General features: G+C 29.1%; 1 protein-coding gene across 2 annotated transcripts in view; it reads right to left on the reverse strand.

Annotated features, from left to right (window-relative positions):
- kay (transcription factor kayak) overlaps positions 1-22,810 on the reverse strand; it is a 251,579-nt gene that overhangs the window by 15,823 nt on the left and 212,946 nt on the right. Inside the window, exon 1 of one of the 2 annotated variants that reach the window (XM_075292645.1) lies at positions 356-2,055. The exons of the other annotated variant lie outside the window; for it this stretch is intronic. Coding sequence (XP_075148760.1) covers positions 356-1,831 — 1,476 coding nt within the window. The 5' untranslated portion in view covers positions 1,832-2,055. Of the gene's footprint in view, positions 1-355; positions 2,056-22,810 lie in introns of those variants that run through there. 2 annotated transcript variants of the gene reach the window in all.

Genomic DNA, 22,810 nt, shown 5'->3' on the forward strand with positions numbered 1-22,810 from the left:
CCTTTCCTTCTACAAGTTGAGTTACTATATTACAATCTATTATTTTTGAAATTTGGTACAATATGAACCAAAAAAGAACACTTTAGTATTCTCGTTGGTACAATTTGAAAATTTAAGTTTTCATCCCTGATTTTGATACATTTGGTCCGAGAGCAAAGCTCTATCAATGAAGACTAGGGTTGCCATATTTTCCAATATAATTTTTTCTCAAAGACAAACAAACGTAATAAGAAACTCCCTTGTAGGGCTCTTTACTTCGCAAAATTTAAGTGAACGTAATGAATATAAAAAAAATTACACCTCTAAATAGATAGACTCGTAGATAATAACTTTTATAAAACAAAAAATTAACTACCTGTTGCATAAATAGCTCATTGGCAAGGAAATTGGCAATTTCACAGGCATCCATGGCAAGACGATCACAATTATTATTACTATTGTTATTATTTTGACTATTATTATTAATATTGTTGTTGGTGTTGTTGTGGCTATTACTGGTATTAATATTATTGTTATTATTATTCGTTTGATTGGTTATCGACGAGTGACTGTTATTAGTCGATGATGCCATGGAAGCAGCTATTGAAGTGGTAGCAGCAACAATATTCGGATTCGAATTATTACTAACATTTGCTAAATTGTTTGAATTACTACTACTGCCGGTAACACCATTTGCAGATGATGATGATGATGTGTTGGCAGCTAGGCTATTGGATGAATTGCATTTTGCAATCGGTGGAATTGAATTATTATTTAATTGCATTTGATGTTGTTGTTTTAATTGTTGTTGCAATAATTGAAATTGTTGCATTTGCTGTTGTTGATGATGCTGTAAATTATATTGTTGCTGCTGTTGTTGTTGTTGCATATTATTAAAACTTTGTTGTAAATAATTGTGAGCATTAGCTGTAGCCGCCTCAGAGAAATGAAATAGATTTTCTCTTTGATTGTAAAATTGTGGAGGTGTAAAGGAAAAGCCACTACCACTATTACCACTTGTTGCTGCCAGGGACGAAGGAGCTGTTGAGGGACCAACAGCAATGGCTTTTGTCGAAGATAATGATGATGATGATGACGACGACAATGATAAGGCCGATGCTGATGGTAGTGAGTAGGCGGAGCCGGAAATTGGTGTGGCCAAAGATGCCATGACGTTGAGGTTTAGGGAGTTTGGTCGTTGGGGACGAGAGAGAGCATTGTTGCTATTGTTGTGGTATGATTTAATGTTGTTGTTTGTATTGTTTGTAATATTTCCACCACCACCACCACCACTGCCACCTGAGGGTCCACCTCCACCACCGCACAGTGCATTGAAATGGAAATTATAATTGTAGGTATTATTTTGATTTATACTCAACATATTGGCTGGTGGTGTTGTTGTAGTCTGATGCTGCAGTTGTTGTTGTTGATGATTGTAATTTTGTTGTAATCTTAATAAATGTTGTTGGTGTTGCTGCTGTTGAAGTAAGTGTTGTTGATTAGCTGCTAAATAACCGCCAAGCGTAGGTGGTGTCGATGTATTAATATTATTATTGTTGTTGTTATTGTTATTATTATTACTTTGTAACTGTATTGATGACGTTGCATTAGCCAATGGCAAATGAAGACTAGGGGGTGAGGCAATATTAGAATTTGTTGTATTGGCTGTTGTTGTATATGGACTATGGTGATATCTTGTATTTGTCGTATAATTATTATTATTATTGTAGAGATTATTGGAAAAATGTTGCTGCGAATTATTTTGTGGATGATGAGTGTTATGTTGTTGCTGATTTGAGGGTATATTATAGGGATGGTACGCTTGGTACGGTTTTACATTTAAGTTTTTCATATAGCTTAATTAATAAATAACAATTTGGTATAGGAATATAGTATAAAAAAACGCATACACTTGTCTAAAACATCTATACTAAAAATTTATCAATTAACTTAAATTTATTTTAGCAAAAAAATAACAAAAAATAGAAACAATATGGGGCGGATTAAAAAATATATAAATAATAAATAGACTTGACTAGGTTTTTTTTGCTTTTAAATTCTAAAGCCACAAAACTGAAATTAAAAAAAAAATATATATTTATAAATATATAAGGTATATAAACAGCGTCTTTTATAAAATATGTCTTAAAATTCTGGGAGTTATATTTTTATTTTTGGTTTAATATATAATTTTTTTTAAATTTTCTAAATATTTACAATAGGCTTTTCTTAGAAAAGATAAATGATTAACAATTATTTAAAGCAATTGTTTTGTTTTTTTTTTTTGTAAATTAAACAATACCACCAAATAACTAAATATGGCACAAATTCTAATATTTTTTTAATAAAATATTATGTTTTATTAAACATTAAAAAAATATAAAATCGTTATTTAAAAATTCGTTTTTTTATTTATCGTTGTTGTTCGTTTTATTTTTCTTACTAAAAAAAAATAAATAGTCGTTGTTTTAAATTCGTTTTATATCTTGAAAATAAATATCATCAGATATATAAAAAACAGTCTTTGCTTTCAGGTGGTTTTACATTTTTATTATGATTGGTGAATATCTTTGAAAATTGTTGATGTGGAGCAATAAATTCAGTTACTAAATTTTTTAGTAACCGATCGCCTCTGACCAAGTCTTTTATAGGGAAAATCCAAGTGCTCATAATAATTATCAAATAGGAATTACAACGAAATATTTAAATAAATTTATTTTTCTCTATAATGACAATAATAATGATTTTTTCTTAATATTTAAAAATTCCATATAGTCTTAGACTTTGACTTTTGAAAAGTTTAACATTCAATTATAAAATACAATAATATCAACAACAATAAATATTACTTTGTATAACAACTTTTATAATTTAAGAATAATATTAATAATAATAATTTTATTATATAAGTAATATATTTAACTATGGCTCAAATGCCTACAAACGTTTTTTGTTTTATTAAAGCTTTTTTTAGATTTGGTTAAATTTTTTTATTTAATGAATTTAATTTAAGAATTAATATATTCTTATCATAATTGAAAAATTTAATAAAATAGTTTATTTAATTTAATTTAATTAAATTAAGTGTAGTTTTTTATTTAATTTAATTAGGCGAAGTAACATGCACATACAAAATGAATTTTTTTTTAATTTATTGTCTTACTAAAAAGCGTTGTTCTGATTTAAATTTGATTATTACACTTAGCCCTTTATATGAGCACAAATTATTATTATATTAGTTTGCAACTGTTTTTTTAATATAAGAAAATTTATCTGCGTAACAACATTGGTTTCATATTTTTTGGATTTTAATTTCCTTTGTTTTAAGTGAATTTATTGTTGAGCCACGACAAAAAAAATATGAATCACAAAATATAGTTTATTATTGTTATTAGCTTTTAATTGAAATAATTCGATATTCAACAATTAAAGCATAAAAACTAAGATAAATTAAATGTTATATATTTTTTTAGCCCAAATCAAATGACTATATATAATAAAATATTTAGTAAGCAAACAAACAATTTTAAAATGTTCATTTAATTTAAAAGTTGTTTTTTTTTTGTATATGTTTTTATTATATTTTCCTGGGAACAAACTTAACAAGTTTTATTTTTTTATATTTAAAGACATAAATTCTGTCTAATAAAAATGATTATATTTCTTTTAAAGTGTTTTATAAATGTTTAGCCTCTTCAGCTTAAAAAAAAAATAATAGATGAATAATAATAAAAATAATTTTGTACTTAAAATCATATAAATTTATTATGGTCGTTTTAATGAATTTTGAAATATTCGAATATGTAATTTTTTGATATTGATTTTTTTTTTGTTATTATTATTTGAAGTTTTTAATACAAAATTAATATTTTTATTATTAATAGAAAAATTTTCGATGATTCTAGAACTTTTGCCTTTTGTGAGGCTTTTTTAATCTTAAAACAATTTATACAAAAATTTATCTTTGAATTCACGTTTTAAAGCTTTTGAAATATAGCATAAATATTTTTGTTATTAAAAATGATTTTACAGTAACTTTAATAAGCTTGCTCTTCGCAAAAAATTATTTTTTTTTAAATCATATAAATTTATTATTGTCGTTTTAATGAATTTTGAAATATTCGAATATGTAATTTTTTGATATTGATTTTTTTGTTATTATTATTTGAAGTTTTTAATACAAAATTAATATTTTTATTATCAATAGAAAAATTGTCGATGATTCTAGAACTTTTGCCTTTTGTGAGGTTTTTTTAATCTTAAAACAATTTATACAAAAATTTATCTTTGAATTCACGTTTTAAAGCTTTTATAATGTAGCATAAATATGTTTGTTATTAAAAATGATTTTACAGTAAATTTTATCAAATTTCAAATAAAAATTTTCAAAGATAAGGCTCTATTTATATTTTCTATTTTATTTAGATATTTATATTTTCTTTATTAAAACAAATTTGTAATATTTCGAATTATTTACTTTTATATTATTTCGAAAATTTTCACACATATATTTTTATATGCTTCACGTGTATATCTCGATTGTTTTTTTCGTATATTTAAAAAAAATATGAAAATTCTCTCTTTTGTGATCGATTTCTCCTTCGGGCTCTCTATTAATTTTCACTCATGTAGTATTTGCTGTTTGTTCGTTAATTACATATATTTTTATTTTTTTTATTGATTTACACAAATTTAATTTAGTTTGCAAGTTAAAATTTGCAGAACTTTTTTTTAATCCAACAATATTGAAAATCCCACGTTGAACCACAACAAATCGCTTGCTCTCTACTCGTACTCGTTCCGTTGTTTGTTTTTGTTTTTTAGTTTTCTTCGAAGACGAGAAGATGATTTTCTCTCTCTCGTATAGGTCGTTCCGTTCGATGAATTTCGTAATTATGGTTAAGAGGTTACGTTGTTTTTATTTCGGGGATTTTTTATTTTGCTTTTTTTCACAAATCGTTGTTTTGAATTTATTCTTAGATGATTTTTTTTAAATTATATTTTCGTTATTATTCAATAATTTTGTGGAGGGAAATATTATGATTTTGACAAAAACCACCGCTTTGTAATTTTTCGCAACGGGTTTGTTTTCTCTTTTTGTAAAATCGACAATAAATACAAAAAAATATTTTGCGTTCGTTTTCGTTTAAAAAAGAAAAAATTCTTTTATATATATGTATTTTTTCAATTCGTATGGTCTTAGGAGACTTGAAAAAATTACTAAACCGACGTCCCGTTATTACCGCAGTGTTTCGTTACTCGTTTGTGACTAAATTTTGTGGTTGCTGTTCTTGGCTGCATACAAAGATTTCCACTTAATTTTCTCATGTGTTTTTGTGCAAAAAAACAAAAATTATAACAACGACAACAACAAAATGCCATATAGAATTGAAAATTCAAAACATCTCATATCCAAACCAATACATAGAGATAATCGGAGATAGTTAGTGGCAGGGTTGCCATCGTCTGGTCTGTGAAAAAACGTTTTCTCTTCTTGGTATCTCATATTATCAAAATCTTTAATTGGTAGGGACTTCTACAAGTCCGTTAAGTGGTTGAACAAAAATTGTCAAAAAATTCTTCCAAACATTTGTTTCAGGAAAAAAGTTTGTAATTAAAATGTATACAAATCTTATACAAATTCGCAAAACACAATATTTTCAGGTGTCTATATAATTAAGCTAATCAAGCACACTACCCTGACGGTTAAAAATTGTAACAAGAAAAGAAGATAAAAACTTTGTAATGACTTTCAAGTTTTTGGCTATACAAAATTTTGCGTTTTCCGAATATGTAACCCAGAGCACGTTTAGAATAAAATTATAATAGTTTCTATTTTTTTTCTTACATCTTCCTAAAGAGAATAGGGCCTTTTCGAATTTGTTACTAAAATATGATGGTGAACAAGAACGTGATTTACCGTAACCTAAATGAAATCGTTAAGATTGACGTTAGTCTTATTGTACGTCGCAATTACACTTTCTACAACAATTTTAATATTATGTGATTGGCGATGGAAATATCCCCACAAAAATCTAGAAACCACTATTATATCCCCAGCCTAATCCCCAAAGTAAAAAAATTAAACAAAAAAAACCCCAATTCCCTAATTTGACAACACTGACTACTGCAATGTTTTTACAATGAAAAGTAAAGAGGATGTTATTGGGATAAAAGGCGATAACAATTTACATATTTTGAAAGAATACAATAATTTATTAGCAATTTTATTTTCAATCGATTCGATTTAATTTACTAAAAAAATTAATTCATTCACTCTTGAAACTATTACAAAGAAGATTAAACTAAAGATTTCCAACATAGCGTTTTTTCCTTGGAAAATTACTATAAAAAGATAATAGTGGCAACCCTACTTTTGAATTTCTCTCACAGACAATGCTTAAATTGGTAGTGAGGCGTGATCAGTGGCACATGTACATTTCGATTCTAAAGATTTTTTTTAGTGAGTGTTTCATAGTAAATGAGATTTGGTTCGAAGTTGTTCTGTTTTGGCAAATAGATGGATACTCTTTTGCACCAAGCAATACAAGGTTTTGTCCATATATATAAGAAACAGCAAATGTTTTTGCTATAATTAAAAATTACGTTTTTTTTGTTTCTCAGAGAGTTTTGTGTTGGTTTGGATTGTTGTTGACTATTTTTGCTTTAATCATTCGCTAACTGCAAATCAAGCATAAAACTATCAGCCTACACACAGTAGAGAGCGAGAGTGAGACTGATGCTAGTAGTAGTTGTTTTATATCATACACACATATATGAGAACAAAATTTTTGTAATAGATAGACTTATGGCAACCATTAAATATACATGGAATAAATTAAGGTTAATTAATTAAAAACCTAAACCCACAAAAAAAGTGTCAGCTAATATATTCTATGGTCTTAAAGTGTAGTTTTTTTAATTGTCACAATTATAAATTTGTTCTACAATTAATGCGGTCTCCATTATGCTCATAGCATGAACGCACGGAGAGTATCTCTTTTAATGTTCTTGTTCGAAAGACTCTCTCGATATTCGCATAGACCTTTGGGGCACTTTCTTTCTTAAATATTCGGATGATTTTTCTTCTCTTGTGTGTTTGTCTTTATATTTTTTTTTGTATATATTTATAAATAGAGAAAATATATATTTTTCAATGTTTGGTTTTTCCTCTTTCAAACGATTGCCAATTTTTTTCTAGCTAAAGATTTGTTTTTGTTTTTCTCTAATTTATTTGATCGTCAACGTTTCTTTAATGTCTTAAAAGTGCTGTTCTGTCCGTAAATATATATCAACGAGATTATCTGTTGATTTTTGTTTAAAGATTTTTTTTTCTTCAAAAGATTCCCTAAATGTATCATGTTATCCAAATATATGTTTAATAGGAATATAACAGGTGTGTTTATGGTTAAATTTAAATGAATGAAATTGCCAAAATATATATTATAATTAAATGGAAAATGTTTATGAATACGAACGAAAAACAAAAACAAATTTTATGGCATATGACCCGTAAAGGGAAATTGTACGAAAAGCACGGGGCTCAAAGAGAATAATAAAGCGGTAAAATAATTACGTTGAATCGGCTCATGGAAATGGGTTACACCTAAAATTTTCTAATTTCAATGCATATTACTTACAGCTTAATATATATTTAAGATTTTTTGCATCACTTACCTAAAAATGAAAATAAAACAAAGTTTTAATAAATAGTCAAATAAATAAGTTAAATAAAAATCTAAAATCAATTTTAATATATATGTTATATACTATAAGCTATGCAGAAAAAATATAACCAAAATGTTTTCAATTAAGTATTTAATTAAATTAAAAAAAAAAAATAATTATTTCAAATAATTAAAACAAAAACCAATCACAAAAATTGATTATATTCATTAAAATAAAGTTTTTTTTTTAATATTTTCTTTATAAAATTATTTTTTAAATTTATCTTTGAAATTTTGCATCCCTTCGAAGTAAGACGAAATTTCCTTAAGGTAAAGAAAAACATTTTTCATTTAAAGATATATGCCAATATTCATCAAAAGAAAGTTTTTAATATTTTCTTTATAAAATTATTTTTTAAATTTATCTTTGAAATTTTGCATCCCTTCGAAGTAAGACAAAATTTCCTTAAGGTAAAGAAAAACATTTTTCATTTAAAGATATATGCCAATATTCATAATGAGTTACTGACGGATTTTTTGGCCGAAGCCAATGTTCGGCAAAAAAAAAAAACAATAATCGGTTGAAGCCGATTATTTTCCTCAAATTTGTAATTAAAGAGATTTGGTGTGAATATTACCATATTTTTTTACAAAAACATAAAAACACTAATAAAAGGTAATTCAGTCCATGTTTTATAATATTTTTTAGAACTAAAAGTATTCAAAATTCAATAGTTTGATATTGATAATGACAAAAAAGGATTTTTTATAATTTTTTACGTTTTATTTGTATTCAACACTGGGACAATTCAATACGAAATAAATTATTCAAAAAGCTTCGGCTTCAGTTAATCGGCCTGTTGTCGCCGAAGACCGATTTGTGGCCGAATATCGATTTTTGGCCGAATGCCGAAGTCGAGGTTTCGGTCGAACTCTAGTGTCCACATTTCAGAGGTTTCATTGTATTATTATTTCCTTCGACTTCAAGGATCATAGTTTTATGTATGTATTAGCCGATTTGGTGTAATATTGTCATAAACCCACATCAAAGCAACTATGGTAATTTTTGTGTTTAAATCCCGTATGTTTCGGTCTGGTTCATATGACCACAAAAAAATTAATTATTTTTATTTTTTGCAAACATTTATTTTATATTCACCAATAGCAATTTAATTGGAAACATGTGTTAATTATTAAATTCGATTTTTTTTGATGCTAAGATTAAAACATTGAAAGTATATTTCAACAGGTCATTCATTTTATCTTTTGAAATGTTTTCAGCCCGATGTGCAATCACATCATAGACAGTTAGCTTCAAGTTTAGTGATTTTTTTCCGTTCGTTAAAAATTTCTCGTTATAATTTTGTTTAATGATTTATGTATTGCATTAAAACTAATTGTTAATAAATAATAGCACATGTGGTAAAGATATTAGAGTATACCGAAATTTAATAAATTTCCAAAATACGATAGCATATTGATATAAATTCACACTCCCTAAAGAATATAAGATTTGTTTACCAAAGTCATAAGGGAAGGGTATTGGCGTGGATTGGACCATAAAAGCTTTGGTTTAAATAAATTTCAAAACATTTTTTTTTCAGAAAAATTAATTTCAATATTACACTCTATTGTAGATGTCAAACATTTCCAATGTCTATCAACGCCTCAGCTGTAGAAACCAACCAATTCCTCTGTACTAGAAATCATTTTTCAACAGATGGTTAATTTTTTTCTTTTCATACATTGTCTAGTATTTTCTAAATGGGAAGAGGAAAAAACCATTCAGTCATCCAAAAATATAAGAGAACAGCATCCATCTAACAGAAGCAACATATTAAACATTTGTTCAAACCACAAATGGGGGGAAAATATGATAACCAAAAAATTGTGATGCTTCTCACAATTCTAATCGTCATAACACTCAAAGCCTGCATATGTATGTTTTTACACATTCGAAATGACATAATTATTTTTACGAAAGGCATATTTAACAAATTTGAATTTACTATAATAAACTGAAAAGAAGAACGCATCATATCTAAACGTTAAGATATATAATAACATTGGATGCAAGATGGAATGAAAAAAAAATTAAAGCAAAAATCAAAGAGCAATATCTTTTTAGTGTATTATCATATATTGAGGTGGGTGATCTTTTGATAACTTCAGGCAATTGAGTTGCCCCAGAAGAATACGCTTTTTCAGTAATAGATATTTCCTGCAGTCTAACATTTCATTGGGGGGAAATAAACTTAAAAATTTCAAACATTTTGTTTTCATTTTATTTTATTCCATATTTTTACCCCATCTTATATAGGTAGCCTTGATTAGATGAACATCTGAATAAGATGGAATGATAGGCGTGTGTATGTTTTTAGAGCAATAAGTTCGTTCTCGCTAGTATCTCATAGATCAGTTTTCATAAACAAATAAACAACTTGACGGCGGGAATTTGTATTTTTTTGTTGTATACGGACTTCTATACGCCAGGGATTCTCCTCAGTTTCAACAATAACAATATCAGCATTGTCATTATCATTAGCCATCACATTGCTGCTTGTTTTACTATTTTTGTTTTTGAAATACTCATCATAGATACAATTTACCCCACTTAAATATTTAATACTTTAGACATTTGTTCAAACAATTATCATAAGGTTGATTAGCTCTTTAGGGCGGTGGTTGCTTGATGTTAACATTGTAACAGAATTTCAAAAAGATAATATAACAATTTCTTTGTTTGAAAAAAAAAACGCTTTAATCAAAATTATTTGTGCGGCTCTTAATGAGATAATTGACAAATTCAAAAGTGCCGCTAAAAAGTACTAGAATTTATTAAAAATAAAATAATAAAATTTATATGGGTAGGTAAAATTGTTATGTTCGTTTACTTTTTATTGAGATACTGTTTCTCAATTCAGGGAAATAACTCCGCTCATTTTAATGTTTTAGGAAAAATATTTTGCAAATTTGATTTAACATTGTCTTAGTAGGAAGTCTGCAGGATTTTCAATATGGAGAGCTATAAAAAAAATAAATTTTATATATTATCATGTTGGCTAATATGTCCCCGGTCTGACACATAGATGGCGTCGCTAGTATTAAATGCATATTATTTTTATATAGTACACCCAGAAAAAAGTGCCTTCGAAACTAAAGGAAAAAATTTTCATCAATATAGTTTATCCATTTTATTTCCATTAAGGTAAATTTTTGTGAAAAATAATAAAATTTACTCGTTTCAGTAAAAAAATCCTAAACTGTAAGCAGTTAGGATTAGTTCATTAACTAGAATAAGGCATGGAATTTTACTCATACTATTTTCTTCGCTGGGTATAAGAATTTACTACTGAAAAAGAAAATTTTATTCACCGATAACAAAGCATTCGTAAAAATAAACAAAAACCGAACTAAAACCAAGTTTCCTCAAAATTAGTAAAATTTCTTATAAAATGATAATTGCGACTTCCTTTATAATAGAAAGTTTTTCATACATACGAACAACACATGGCATAGAAAAATATTTTAGTTCATTCGTACTAAGAAGTATGCAATCCTTTCAAAACTTAAGGAAATACACTTGTTAGAATATAGGAATTTTTTTCTATTGTCTACCTGTAATCGATACCTGTCATCGTAATCGATGTGTTTGCGCGTGGGTGTAATCGATATATTTGCGCGTCGGTTGTTTTTTTAGTTGGAATCGCGTTGTTTTGGTATACGGAGAGATTGTTAAAAAATAATATGGTAAAATAATATAATAAATAACAAATAAAATATATAAAATATTTGTTATTTTAAATTAGTGAGAAAAATTTTCGTTTTTTAAAATAAATCTATCAATGTTCGTGATAGTGTATAAAGAAAGAAAACACCAGCAGAATAACAACCCTTTCATTTGTCTTCATTTTGGAATCTTCAATTATCAGGTAATATTCAGTGACGCTAACCTTTTGCAACAAAAATGTTTTATGATTTTTTTATATTTGTAGGTATTGAAATTGTAAAAGGAGGACAAAATCGTTAGGCAGCAACTTATTAAAAGTGAAAAGTACAAGAAGAAGAAAAAGTGCGTTTTACAGTTGATAATATCACACGGAAATTGGAAATAGTGGAATAATAAACTAATATTTCAAAGAGATTCGATGCTGTTGATTCTTAATAAATATATTCAATATATTAATAAAACATGTCTTTTATTGAAGATAAAATTGCTTATAGAAATAAATAAAATTGTATTTAAAAACGAAGGTAAGCAGTTCTAATTATGAAGTAAAAGTTTTACCACAAATGTGTAAGATTTGTCGAAATGAATGAAAAAAATTCAATAAAATCATTCCATATATGAATTCAAATTAGTTAAATTTTTTCATTCTGTAGTATAGTGGTATATAAATATAGGAAAATGTTAACTAATATATGGAATGCATTATTCCTAATTTCTACGAAAATCACATCGTTCAAACAAATAAAAATGTCTTTGGCGCTATACGAAGTTCAACTTTCTTCACAATGAGTTCATTTTAACTTAAAGAAGGGGTCACTTTTTTCTGGGTGTACCATCCTTCAAATGATTCGTGTCAAAATTTGACATCTGTAAAACATGAAAAAAAGGAATTTCGTGGTTTGATAAAATACTGTTTTCTGAAGGGAAAAAATACGGTGGAAGCAAAAACTTGGCTTGATAATGCGTTTCCGGACTCTGCCCCAGGGAAATCAACAATAATTGATTGGTATGCAAAATTCAAGCGTGGTGAAATGAGCACGGAGGACGGTGAACGCAGTGGACGGACGCCCGAAAGAGGTGGTTACCGACGAAAACATCAAAAAATCTACAAAATGATTTTGAATGAAATGAAGTTGATCGAGATAGCAGAGGCCTTAAAGATATAAAAGGAACGTGTTGGCCATATCATTCATCAATATTTGGATATGCGGAAGCTCTGAGCAAAATGGGTGCCGCGCGAGCTCACAAAATAACAACGTGTTGATGATTCTGAGCGGTGTTTGCAGCTGTTAACTCGTAATACACCCGAGTTTTTCCGTCGATATGTGACAATGGATGAAACATGGCTCCATCACTACACTCCTGAGTCCAATCGACAGTCGGTTGAGTGGATAAAGACCGGTGAACCGTCTCCGAAGCGTGGAAAGACTCAAAAGTCCGCTGGCAAAGTAATGGCCTCTGTTTTCGGATGCGCATGGGATAATTTTTATCGATTATCTTGAGAAGGGAAACCATCAACAGTGACTATTATATGGCGTTATTGGAGCGTTTGAAGGTCGAAATCGCGGCAAAACGGCCCCATATGAAGAAGAAAAAAGTGTTGTTCCACCAAGACAATGCACCGTGCCACAAGTCATTGAGAACGATGGCAAAAATTCATGAATTGGGCTTCGAATTGCTTCCCCACCCACCGTATTCTCCAGATCTGGCCCCCAGCGATTTTTCTTGTTCTCAGACCTCAAAAGGATGCTCGCAGGGAAAAAATTTGGCTACAATGAAGAGGTGATCGCCGAAACTGAGGCCTATTTTGAGGCAAAACCGAAGGAGTACTACCAAAATGGTATCAAAAAAATTGGAAGATCGTTATAATCGTTGTATCGCTCTTGAAGGGATCTATGTTAAATAATAAAAACGAATTTTGACCAAAAAAATGTGTTTTCCTTTGTTAGACCGGGGACTTATCAGCCAACCTGTTATTATTTGAATTCTATTTTTATTTTTAATTTTACTTTAATTTTAATTTTATTATTATATTAATTTTAATTTTATTGTTATATTAATTTAAAATTTATATTTAATTGAAATCTAAATTTTATTTTTAATTTTAATATTTTAAAATAAATTAATGATTTTTCAAGCTCGAGGTCTTAATATTTTATTTATTTTCCAAATATTTCGCGATTAGGTTAGGGTAGGTTATGTGGCAGCCCGATGTGTCAGGCTCACTTAGACTATTCAGTCCATTGTGATACCACAGTGGTGAACTTCTCTCTTATCACTGAGTGCTGCCCGATTCCATGTTAAGCTCATTGACAAGGGACCTCCTTTTTATAGCCGAGTCCGAACGGCGTTCCACATTGCAGTGAAACCACTTAGAGAAGCTTTGAAACCCCCAGAAATGTCACCAGCATTACTGAGGTGGGATAATCCACCGCTGAAAACCTTTTTGGTGTTCGGTCGAAGCAGGAATCGAACCCACGACCTTGTGTATGCAAGGCGGGCATGCTAACCATTGCACCACGGTGGCTCGTGATTGCCATATTGAATGGCTTCTTCAGGGGAACTACAATAGATTTTAAGAAATTAAATTTCATAAATATCACAGTATTAAAAAAAATTATAAAATTTGAAATAAGTCTATAAATTATTTATTATTTTAATTTTAATTTAAATTTTATTTTGAAATTAAATTTTATTTTTAATTTTAATTTTATTTTTAATTTTAATTTTATTTTAAATTTTATTTTATTTTATTTTATTTTTAATTTTATTTTTATTTTTAATTTTATTTTTTTTAATTTTAATTTTAATTTTTATTTAATTATGAAGTTAAATTAAAAAAAAATCTGATCAATTTACCGATACAGACTAGCAAAGACATAACAAACACCAAATAAAATAAAATTTTATTCTCAATGACGTCATGAGTAGCATTGCTTCAATGCTACTCATGACGTCACCTACCAACAATATAACCAAATTGGCAAATGTCTGCTAATTTACCATGTAGCAGCTTAATAAGAAAACAACCAACAAATTAATTACGCTAAATAACAAACTTTGCGAATATAAAATGATAACACAACGAAAGACAAAACAAAACAAAACCAGATTTAAATGCTGTGACACTGATTTTTTTGGTTAAAAATAGCATAACACGTCAGGTGTTAGAGACAGCGATTAGCATTTGTCTCCACATGCCAAGCCAAGGCGTACGCAATATTTTTTCTCATCATCATCGGTATTTATTGGTTTAGGTATTTTCCCCTCTATTTTGTAGTTGCAAACTATTATTTTTTCCGAATAGAAAAGTTCTATTAAACTTTCAATTCAATTAAATATAGATTGTTTATGATTTCGATAACAATCGGAAGTTTTGTTTTTTTTTTGCTTTGCTTTCGAGCGATAAGATTTGAATAATCTTCCATTGAAAATAACTCTTATGAGTTGGGGAGGTAGGGGTTTATTTTCAACATTCCACTTTATTATAGTCTATTAATAGGCAAATATTTACAGGTTGTCTAATCTTTTATTAGAATTTAATTTGCGGAACAATATTGTCCATATAAATAATATAGTTTTTTTTTGTCTAAAGCGTGTCGCATTATTTATTAGCCAATAGGTTAGATTTTTATATTATGTTGTTTTTTTTTTCCTCTGGGGAAAACAGTTTCGTGGGTGTTTTTGTTTTCTCATATGTCGAAGGCTTGTTAGCTATTAGTTTGTATAGACAAAAAAGACTAGACATTGATTTGGGCGTTTTAATTGTGTTAATGTTTAAAGTAGCTCATCTGTCTGTCAACAAATAAAAAGTTTTATCAATTGACCTAATTTTCGATTTTGAAAATATGACTGATTAATTTTTTATCATAGACTAGTTTTTTTTTTTGTGTCACACAGTGGGAGGATATGAACATGAGATGTTTTACTGTCAATATGGTGTTTTTTTTATCAATCGTTAAATCATAGCATAATATTAGGAGTTTAAAAAATAGAGTTGCCACGTTCGATCTAAAAACGAAAGAATGAAGTCTTCGATACGATCGAACATACATCCGATTAATCAGTGTTGTCGGTATTTTCCAGGCTCTTGTCCCCAAATTAGGAGTCACTACTCCCCAAAAATCCCCAATTTAAATTAAAATTCCTCACAAATATTCTCAATAGATTTTTAACACGTTTTTGCAAAATAAAAAATCCGTAAAAAATTAAAAAAAAATATAAAATTTGTGTTATCCTATTTTGCGAAGAAAAGAAATAAAATTGGGTGATAAATCAATATGAACATTTCATCATATCGATATTTATGGGATATATTGTTCATCAATCAGTGATGTTGTAGATGATCGGGGAACATTTTTACTCGATCGATTTAACAATAGTAGAAAAATGAGGTAGCCAAGCAGACTACAATGTACGAGTATGTATATTAGTGTTTGAGTCCCAAATAAAATCCTGCGTCTAAACTAGGGCTGTCATTCAGAATTGTTTATTTTAAATTCCGGGATTTTTCGGGATCCCGAAGAAATAATCTAAACTTGTTAAATTTGCAGCTTTTTACAATTTTTTAATTAATAAAGTGGTGTCTTCATTCAGTATAAACGACCCTTAGATCAATGTTTACTGTGAGATATGTTTTTCATCTGCAATAAGATAGGATCGCGTATATCTGATGAAACTTTGGATGACTTGGTATTTTTTAGAGTTTACTTACAACGATGAAGTATAAAAGAAAATTCAAAATCTTTTGTTGAGAACAAACGCAATATGAATTAGCTTTTTAAATTATTTTTCACAGTTCACAGTTTTTTGTTAAGTAGCAATAAATGGCTTTTTTAATTTACTCTTATTTTCTGTCGTTAAGTTTTTTTTTATTAATAAAATTCAATTAAAGCAAATTTGTTTGATGTAATACAATTTTATGATGTTGTAGATTATTATTACCCAGCAAAACAATTTGGAAGTACTTCTAAAGGCACAACTTTAAAAGCACTACCAAAAATGTCCTTCCTAAGATGTTCTTTATTTTAACTGCACAGGAAGTTTATTTGAATTAGTTTTTTATAACTCGTTTTTTTCATATTTTTAAAGGGAAATTTAAAATTTTATTGTTTCAAAAAAGTTAAAAGCAGATTAAAAATTAATAGAATAGTGCAAATTAATTAAATTTTGCCGAAAAAAAAGCTAGATCCTTTCTAGAAAAATTGCGATTTTTTGATGTCAAACGTTCCAGACAAGCGTTATAATGTGTTAAAAATCATAAAAAATTATAAAAATTAATTATTCGCTAAAAATTCACAAATTTTTTAAATTCACATTCAAAACACTGAATTCGGATCACACCTAAAGAAGTGATGCATAGTCAGTGCAACGGCTGTTGAAATGGTGGACATCCGTCCTATGACAAGCCCATGTTAAATTCATCGCTTCTGCGCCAATTTTGCACCACTTCCGGATCCAAAAAGAACATTTTCACTACTTTTTTGGCGACCCTTTTTTCTGGGTACTCAGAATATTTAAAGAATCCCGAAAAAAAATTCTGGACAATACCGCGACCCCAGGATTCAATACATTGAAATCCCGAATCACGGGATTTATAAAAATCGATCCCGAACAGATTTTAAAAAGTTCTCACAATAACTCCCAAATTTATAGAAATTCACCAGCAAATCCTCAAGTCGCCAACTCAACAATTTCGTCCACATCCACGGAAAATATTCCCGATTTGGGGTAAATCCAATTCTGCAACACTGATTGTGCTACCTTACTGGCAAATTTGCCACCTTTTCCAACGTTGAGATTTTTGTGCCAATATTTGGTTATGCCATTAAATGTTAAGCTTGTGCTACCATTTTACCATGTTTTCCCTCTTTTGTATTAATGTTTTTTTCTGAAATAGTATTTCCAAAATCTTATACCAAATCTCATTAGAAATACGAACGAATGATCTGAGCTTTAATTAATAATAGTCTCCAATACTATAAAGCGTCCAGCACTATATTTGTGAGCACTTTCCATTTCATATTAGGGTCTTTTCAAGAGGATATAGGTACCGCCTGAAAGTATGCGAAGAAAAGTGTCTAAAGTGTGTAAATGAGGTTACTCCACTAAGCTATCATTTTCTATGACTCATTTTCGATGAACAATAATTTCAAGATTTATTAAGATATAATTTGCAAAAAATTATTTCCCAAATCTATGTAAAAAGAAACAAAAATTAATGCATTTAATTCGTATTTTTTTCTTTATGAAGAACTTTTTGTACTATATCTATGAATTCGTAACTGTAACGTTCATATTATGCAAATGGATTTAGATATGTCAAGAAAACAAAAAAAAAAAAAAACCGGTATAAGGTTGTCCTATTCGAATAATTTACTTCAAATTTGGAAATCTTGCTTACTTTTAACAGGGCATTACCGGGAGCTAAATTGTAAGCGTGGAAGATATATGTGTAAACAATGTAGTTCGCGAGAACTAACAAATGTATTTTCGAAATGGTAGTACTCATTCAAATCGGATGTATATTAACCGAAACTGTATTATTATGGTAAGTCATTATTGCTGAGGGTTAAATGCCCTTGGTAAATAGTTTTTCACCACAACTACTTATCCAGTTTTTGCTGGGATTGTATGTTTTTTTTTTTATTATTTTTTTGTTTTAGTTATTGGCGATCCTAGTCAAACATATTTTCGTCTGCATGCAGGAAATCTCCTACATTCATTAAATTCTTGCTATATAATAAAGCGTTATCAATGTCGTAAAGTAGAAAAATCAAATTCTAAGAATTTATATAATTTATGTTATCCAATCCCCGAGCTTCAATCGCTCTCCATCAAACAAAATAATAGGCTGTACAAATCAACATCAATTACTTTTAAATTCATTGCCAATTTAGTTTTGTCACAAATGAACAAAAAAAAATCAATTACAAATTGCAATGGAAAATCAAAATCGAGTAGAATTCTCAAGTTATTTTGTTTGTTTTTTTTTTTTGCTCGTTTTCGAACCATACCCAGTAACACACTTTAAAAGCCAATTAAAGTTTTGTTTGATGTCTGATTTGTTATTTTTGTTTGCAATTGTAATTCAACAACAAAGTTAACAATTTAAATTTGACAAGTTCAAGTTTAAATTGCACTTGCAATTGCACTCACTCACCTACCCAAAACATTCTCAAAGTTGTTATTACAGAATAAAATGTCCATTTGCCAACATACTAAACATAAAACATCTGGTTGCATTGCATGAAGGTCTTTTTGTAAATAACTTAACTTATAAGCCTTTAATTGTCATTGTAGTAGTTGTTGTTGGTGGTATTTATATGAAAAAAAAAAAAAACAAAAATATTTTGTTATTATTTTGGATATATTTGATGTGTAGTTAGGTGTTTATCGTACTAGGTGTTGCTTAATTTAATGTAGTTTCTCAACCTAGTTTAATGTAAAGTTAAATTATTTTCCTTCAAGTCAATGCAATAATTGTAATGAAAAGTAATGATAAGAATAACGAAAACCAATACAATAATAGTATAAAAAATTAAAAAAAACTTCGTTCCGAAGGGTAGTTTTTACTTCTAAGAGATTGGTTTGAGTTAGAGATTATAGGGGTGAGGAAATAAGTTTTACTTATATATTATAAGTATAAACATGTTTTTTTAAAACGATAGGAATTGATATTGGTAAACTTTCCTTCTCCTTCATTCGACCTTATCTTCGGTTAACCAAAAATGATAGACCTAAATGTGTGTGCAATTATTCAAGTTAGTTCGTATAGCTGAATTTATATATTTAACGAATAATAAAAATATTTGATGAAATGTTCTTTTATAATTGATAAATTAATTGTTTTTTTTTTTTAAATCGTAAAAAGTTTAAACTTATATTACCATCCTACTTTTATAAAATATAAAACTTGCATATGTGTGCATATCTTAAACGGAATTACTCAGGGTAGACCAAAATTATTATTAACCAGAAAAAGAGACGTACGATCATGCTTCCATTGATACAAAAAACCATAACATGAATTTCCACCGGCTTAACGTGGGATAAACTTAGGATAGGCGGGTAAAGTGGTATCCTGAAATTAGGGATACACTTCGACTATTTCGTCAATAAGTGCAACGCATTTCCGAATATGTATGTATGTACAGCGTGGTTGATATGTATTAAAATCAACTTTAGGTTGCTGTCATTGAAACCGCTCGTCTGACAGCTGAGAGATTCATTCCAGTTATAGACCATTTTATTGTTTACAAGCTTATAAAAATATTTTGATCTATTGCATTCAGAAATTAAATTATTCGTTATTGAATTTCAACGTAACATTGTGCTTGCTTTTGACTTGACTGGAAAACCAAAGGGATTATCTTTAGAGCCCTTCAACATTTAAATATGAATACAAATTTTGTTTCTCGTAACATTGATTAGTTACTGTGATAGTGGAAGTTTTGCATAGCATGGATGAAAAAAAAAACGGTAACAAAGCCAGAAATGTTTGATCAAAATCCACTCCGCGGTGAAAACTTGCTCGTGAGCTGAAAATATCGCCGAGAACGGATGCAATAGATATTGAAGAATAAGCTCACTGTTAGAAAAATATGTTTTTCATATGTTCCGATATAAACAAAATGTGTTTCGGGCACGATTTTAAACCACAATATATTTAAGTGCGAACATGTAATTTTCCTAAACTAACACTAAATGTTTGGGACATCTATGTTAATATGTTAGAATATATTATGTTTGGGGCATGAATGTTTCATAAAAATCATATGTGTGAATACAAACATATATAAATTTACAAATTTCAACTAAACATACATATGTTGTGATATTTTATTCAAAGCGACAGAGAGAGTATAGAGAGAAATAGAGATGGAAACCGGGAGAGTTGACGAAAGATATCAATATAACACAGCAAAAGAGTCAAAAGAGAACAATTTCTGTGAAACCGCTTGTATGTTGTTTCGGAAAACTGTTTTATGATAAGGCCAAAAATTTGATATGTTTAAGTCTAAATATTATTTCATTTGAATAAAGAGAATATACATTCTGAACCAAGAGAATAGACATTTGAAAAACAAACAGCTATGTTTTCGACTTGAGAGCAGCATTTTATGTATGTGTGGACATGTGTTTTGTTTATCATTTTGGCATTATTTTTTTCTTGGTTCGTTAAAAGAAATCAGGGGTCTTCATAAAAATAACGAAAGGGCACTATACTCTTTTTAGAGTTGGGACGGTAAAATGAAATAAGGAGGAAATAGTGAAAAATTACACAGTAAAATGTAAAAAAAACAAAGTTTAGTTTCTCTTTATTAAAAAGTAGTCCACGAGGAGTTGACGGACACCATCAAATATAAAAGCGGGCATTAAGTTCGACTTTTACAGCTAAAACAATTTAAAAAGTTTATTTTAAAATGAATTATTAAAGAAAAATAAAAGAAATTTTAGAGCGATGGTGTTAAATGCTAGTAAAAAACTGTTCACTCCTAAATAAATGTATGTTTATATTATAAAATTATGTATGTATGTTTATACTCGACTCCACGTTCTTCTTTTGTTAGTTTTTGAATTCCTTCCAAATTTTAAAGTTTTGTACAAAAACAGTTTTTTATTACAAGATTGTTATTTTTGCAATAAAAAATAATATTTTATCCAAAAATCATTCAATTTCGTTTATATCAAGCACTGTTACTGACTATAAATCTTTAATAACGCACATTTCGATGTTTCATTTAAAAAAATTAATATAGTATAAATATAAATGTGTAAAATAAAAAAAAAAGTGTTCGGTCGGAGCAGGGATTGAACCCACGACCCTTTGCATGCAAGGCAGACATGCTAACCACTGCTCCACGTGGCAAACAAATGTATGTTTCTGTTAAATAATGTTATGTTTGCATGGGCTCGTGGGCGCTGCAAACTATGCTATATAAATGTAACTTAAAACGATAATTATCTACTGGTGACTATAACAGCTACGTAGCCCAGTGGATAGTGTGTTGGCTTACAAACTGTATGGTCCTCGGTTCGATTCTCCGTGCAGGCGAAAGGTACAATTTAAAAAATTTATAAAAGTGAATAATTTCTTCAACATTATTTGTATTACAGAGAAAGGTGCCAATAACTAAAAAATTTCGTGGAAGTGAAAATTACGAGTATGTTAGGGAATGAGCACAATCGTGTTTGGGAAAAATTCTTCCAAGCATATAATATTTTTGGCTCAAAATGCTTCCAAACATATAATATGTTCACATAATACAAACATATTAATGTTTCGGCAGTATGCAATAATATATGTGCTTCCTGCAAAATATGTTTGGAACATATGTTAAAGAAGCGATTTTTTTTGAGGGTGCTGGGACTAATTCCACTGAAGGTCCAATTAGTTCAACAGCTCGCCGATGCAGTTAGACTGGAAAGAACCAAGGATTTGATTCGCTTCCACGAAAGTACCCAGTTACCTAATTTGATTTTTTCCGATCAGAGCTGAAAATTTACACCTTCGATTGGCCACCAGGGCTCAAGCGCCGTCTTTGGTAATGATGTGTTCGGTCTGGCTCGATGATCGCTGCTCACCCGTATTCGTCGACGGTGGGATCAAAATAATGCCGAACATATAGCCCTATTTCGGTAGCAGACTTATCCCTGCATACAAGCTTAGCTTCGCGGGCTTGATATAAATATTAATATATATAACTATTAATATATTTACTTATACACGTACATGACATTTATATATAAAAGTAACTTATAATTTAATTTAAAGTTTAAATAAAATAGAAACAACTATATACGGCCGTAAGTTCGGCCAATCCGAATCTTATGTACCCTCCACCATGGATTGCGTAGAAACATCTACAAAAGAATGTCATCCACAATCGAATTAATTGGGTTGTGGTATCTTAAAACTTCTTAACATCGTTTTCTAAATTGTTAGTTAGTCTATACGTGGTATATATTAGACAAAAAAGGTATGTATAATTAAGTCTACAAATAATTACGAATTGATATGGACTTTTGCACGTAGACAGCTAGAATTGAAATATGGGGGTCGCTTATATGTGGGCTATATACAATTATGAACTTGATATGGACACATTTTTGTGTGATTGGGGATCGATTTATCTGAGGGCTATATATAACTATAGACCCATATGGACCTAGTTAGGTATGGTTGTTAACGGTCATTTACTAGCACAATGTACCAAATTTCCACTGACTCGGATGAAATTTGCTCCTCCAAGTGGCTCCAAAACCAAATCTCGGGATCGGTTTATATGGGGGCTATATATGATTATGGACTGATATGGACCACTTTTGGCATGGTTGTTAAATATCATATACTACCACCATGTACCAAATTTCAGCCGGATCGGATGAAATTTGCTTCTCTAGAGGCTCCGCAAGCCAAATCGGGGGGTCG

The sequence above is a fragment of the Haematobia irritans genome, chromosome 1 (assembly GCF_050003625.1).
Source record: "Haematobia irritans isolate KBUSLIRL chromosome 1, ASM5000362v1, whole genome shotgun sequence".
NCBI lineage: Eukaryota > Metazoa > Arthropoda > Insecta > Diptera > Muscidae > Haematobia > Haematobia irritans.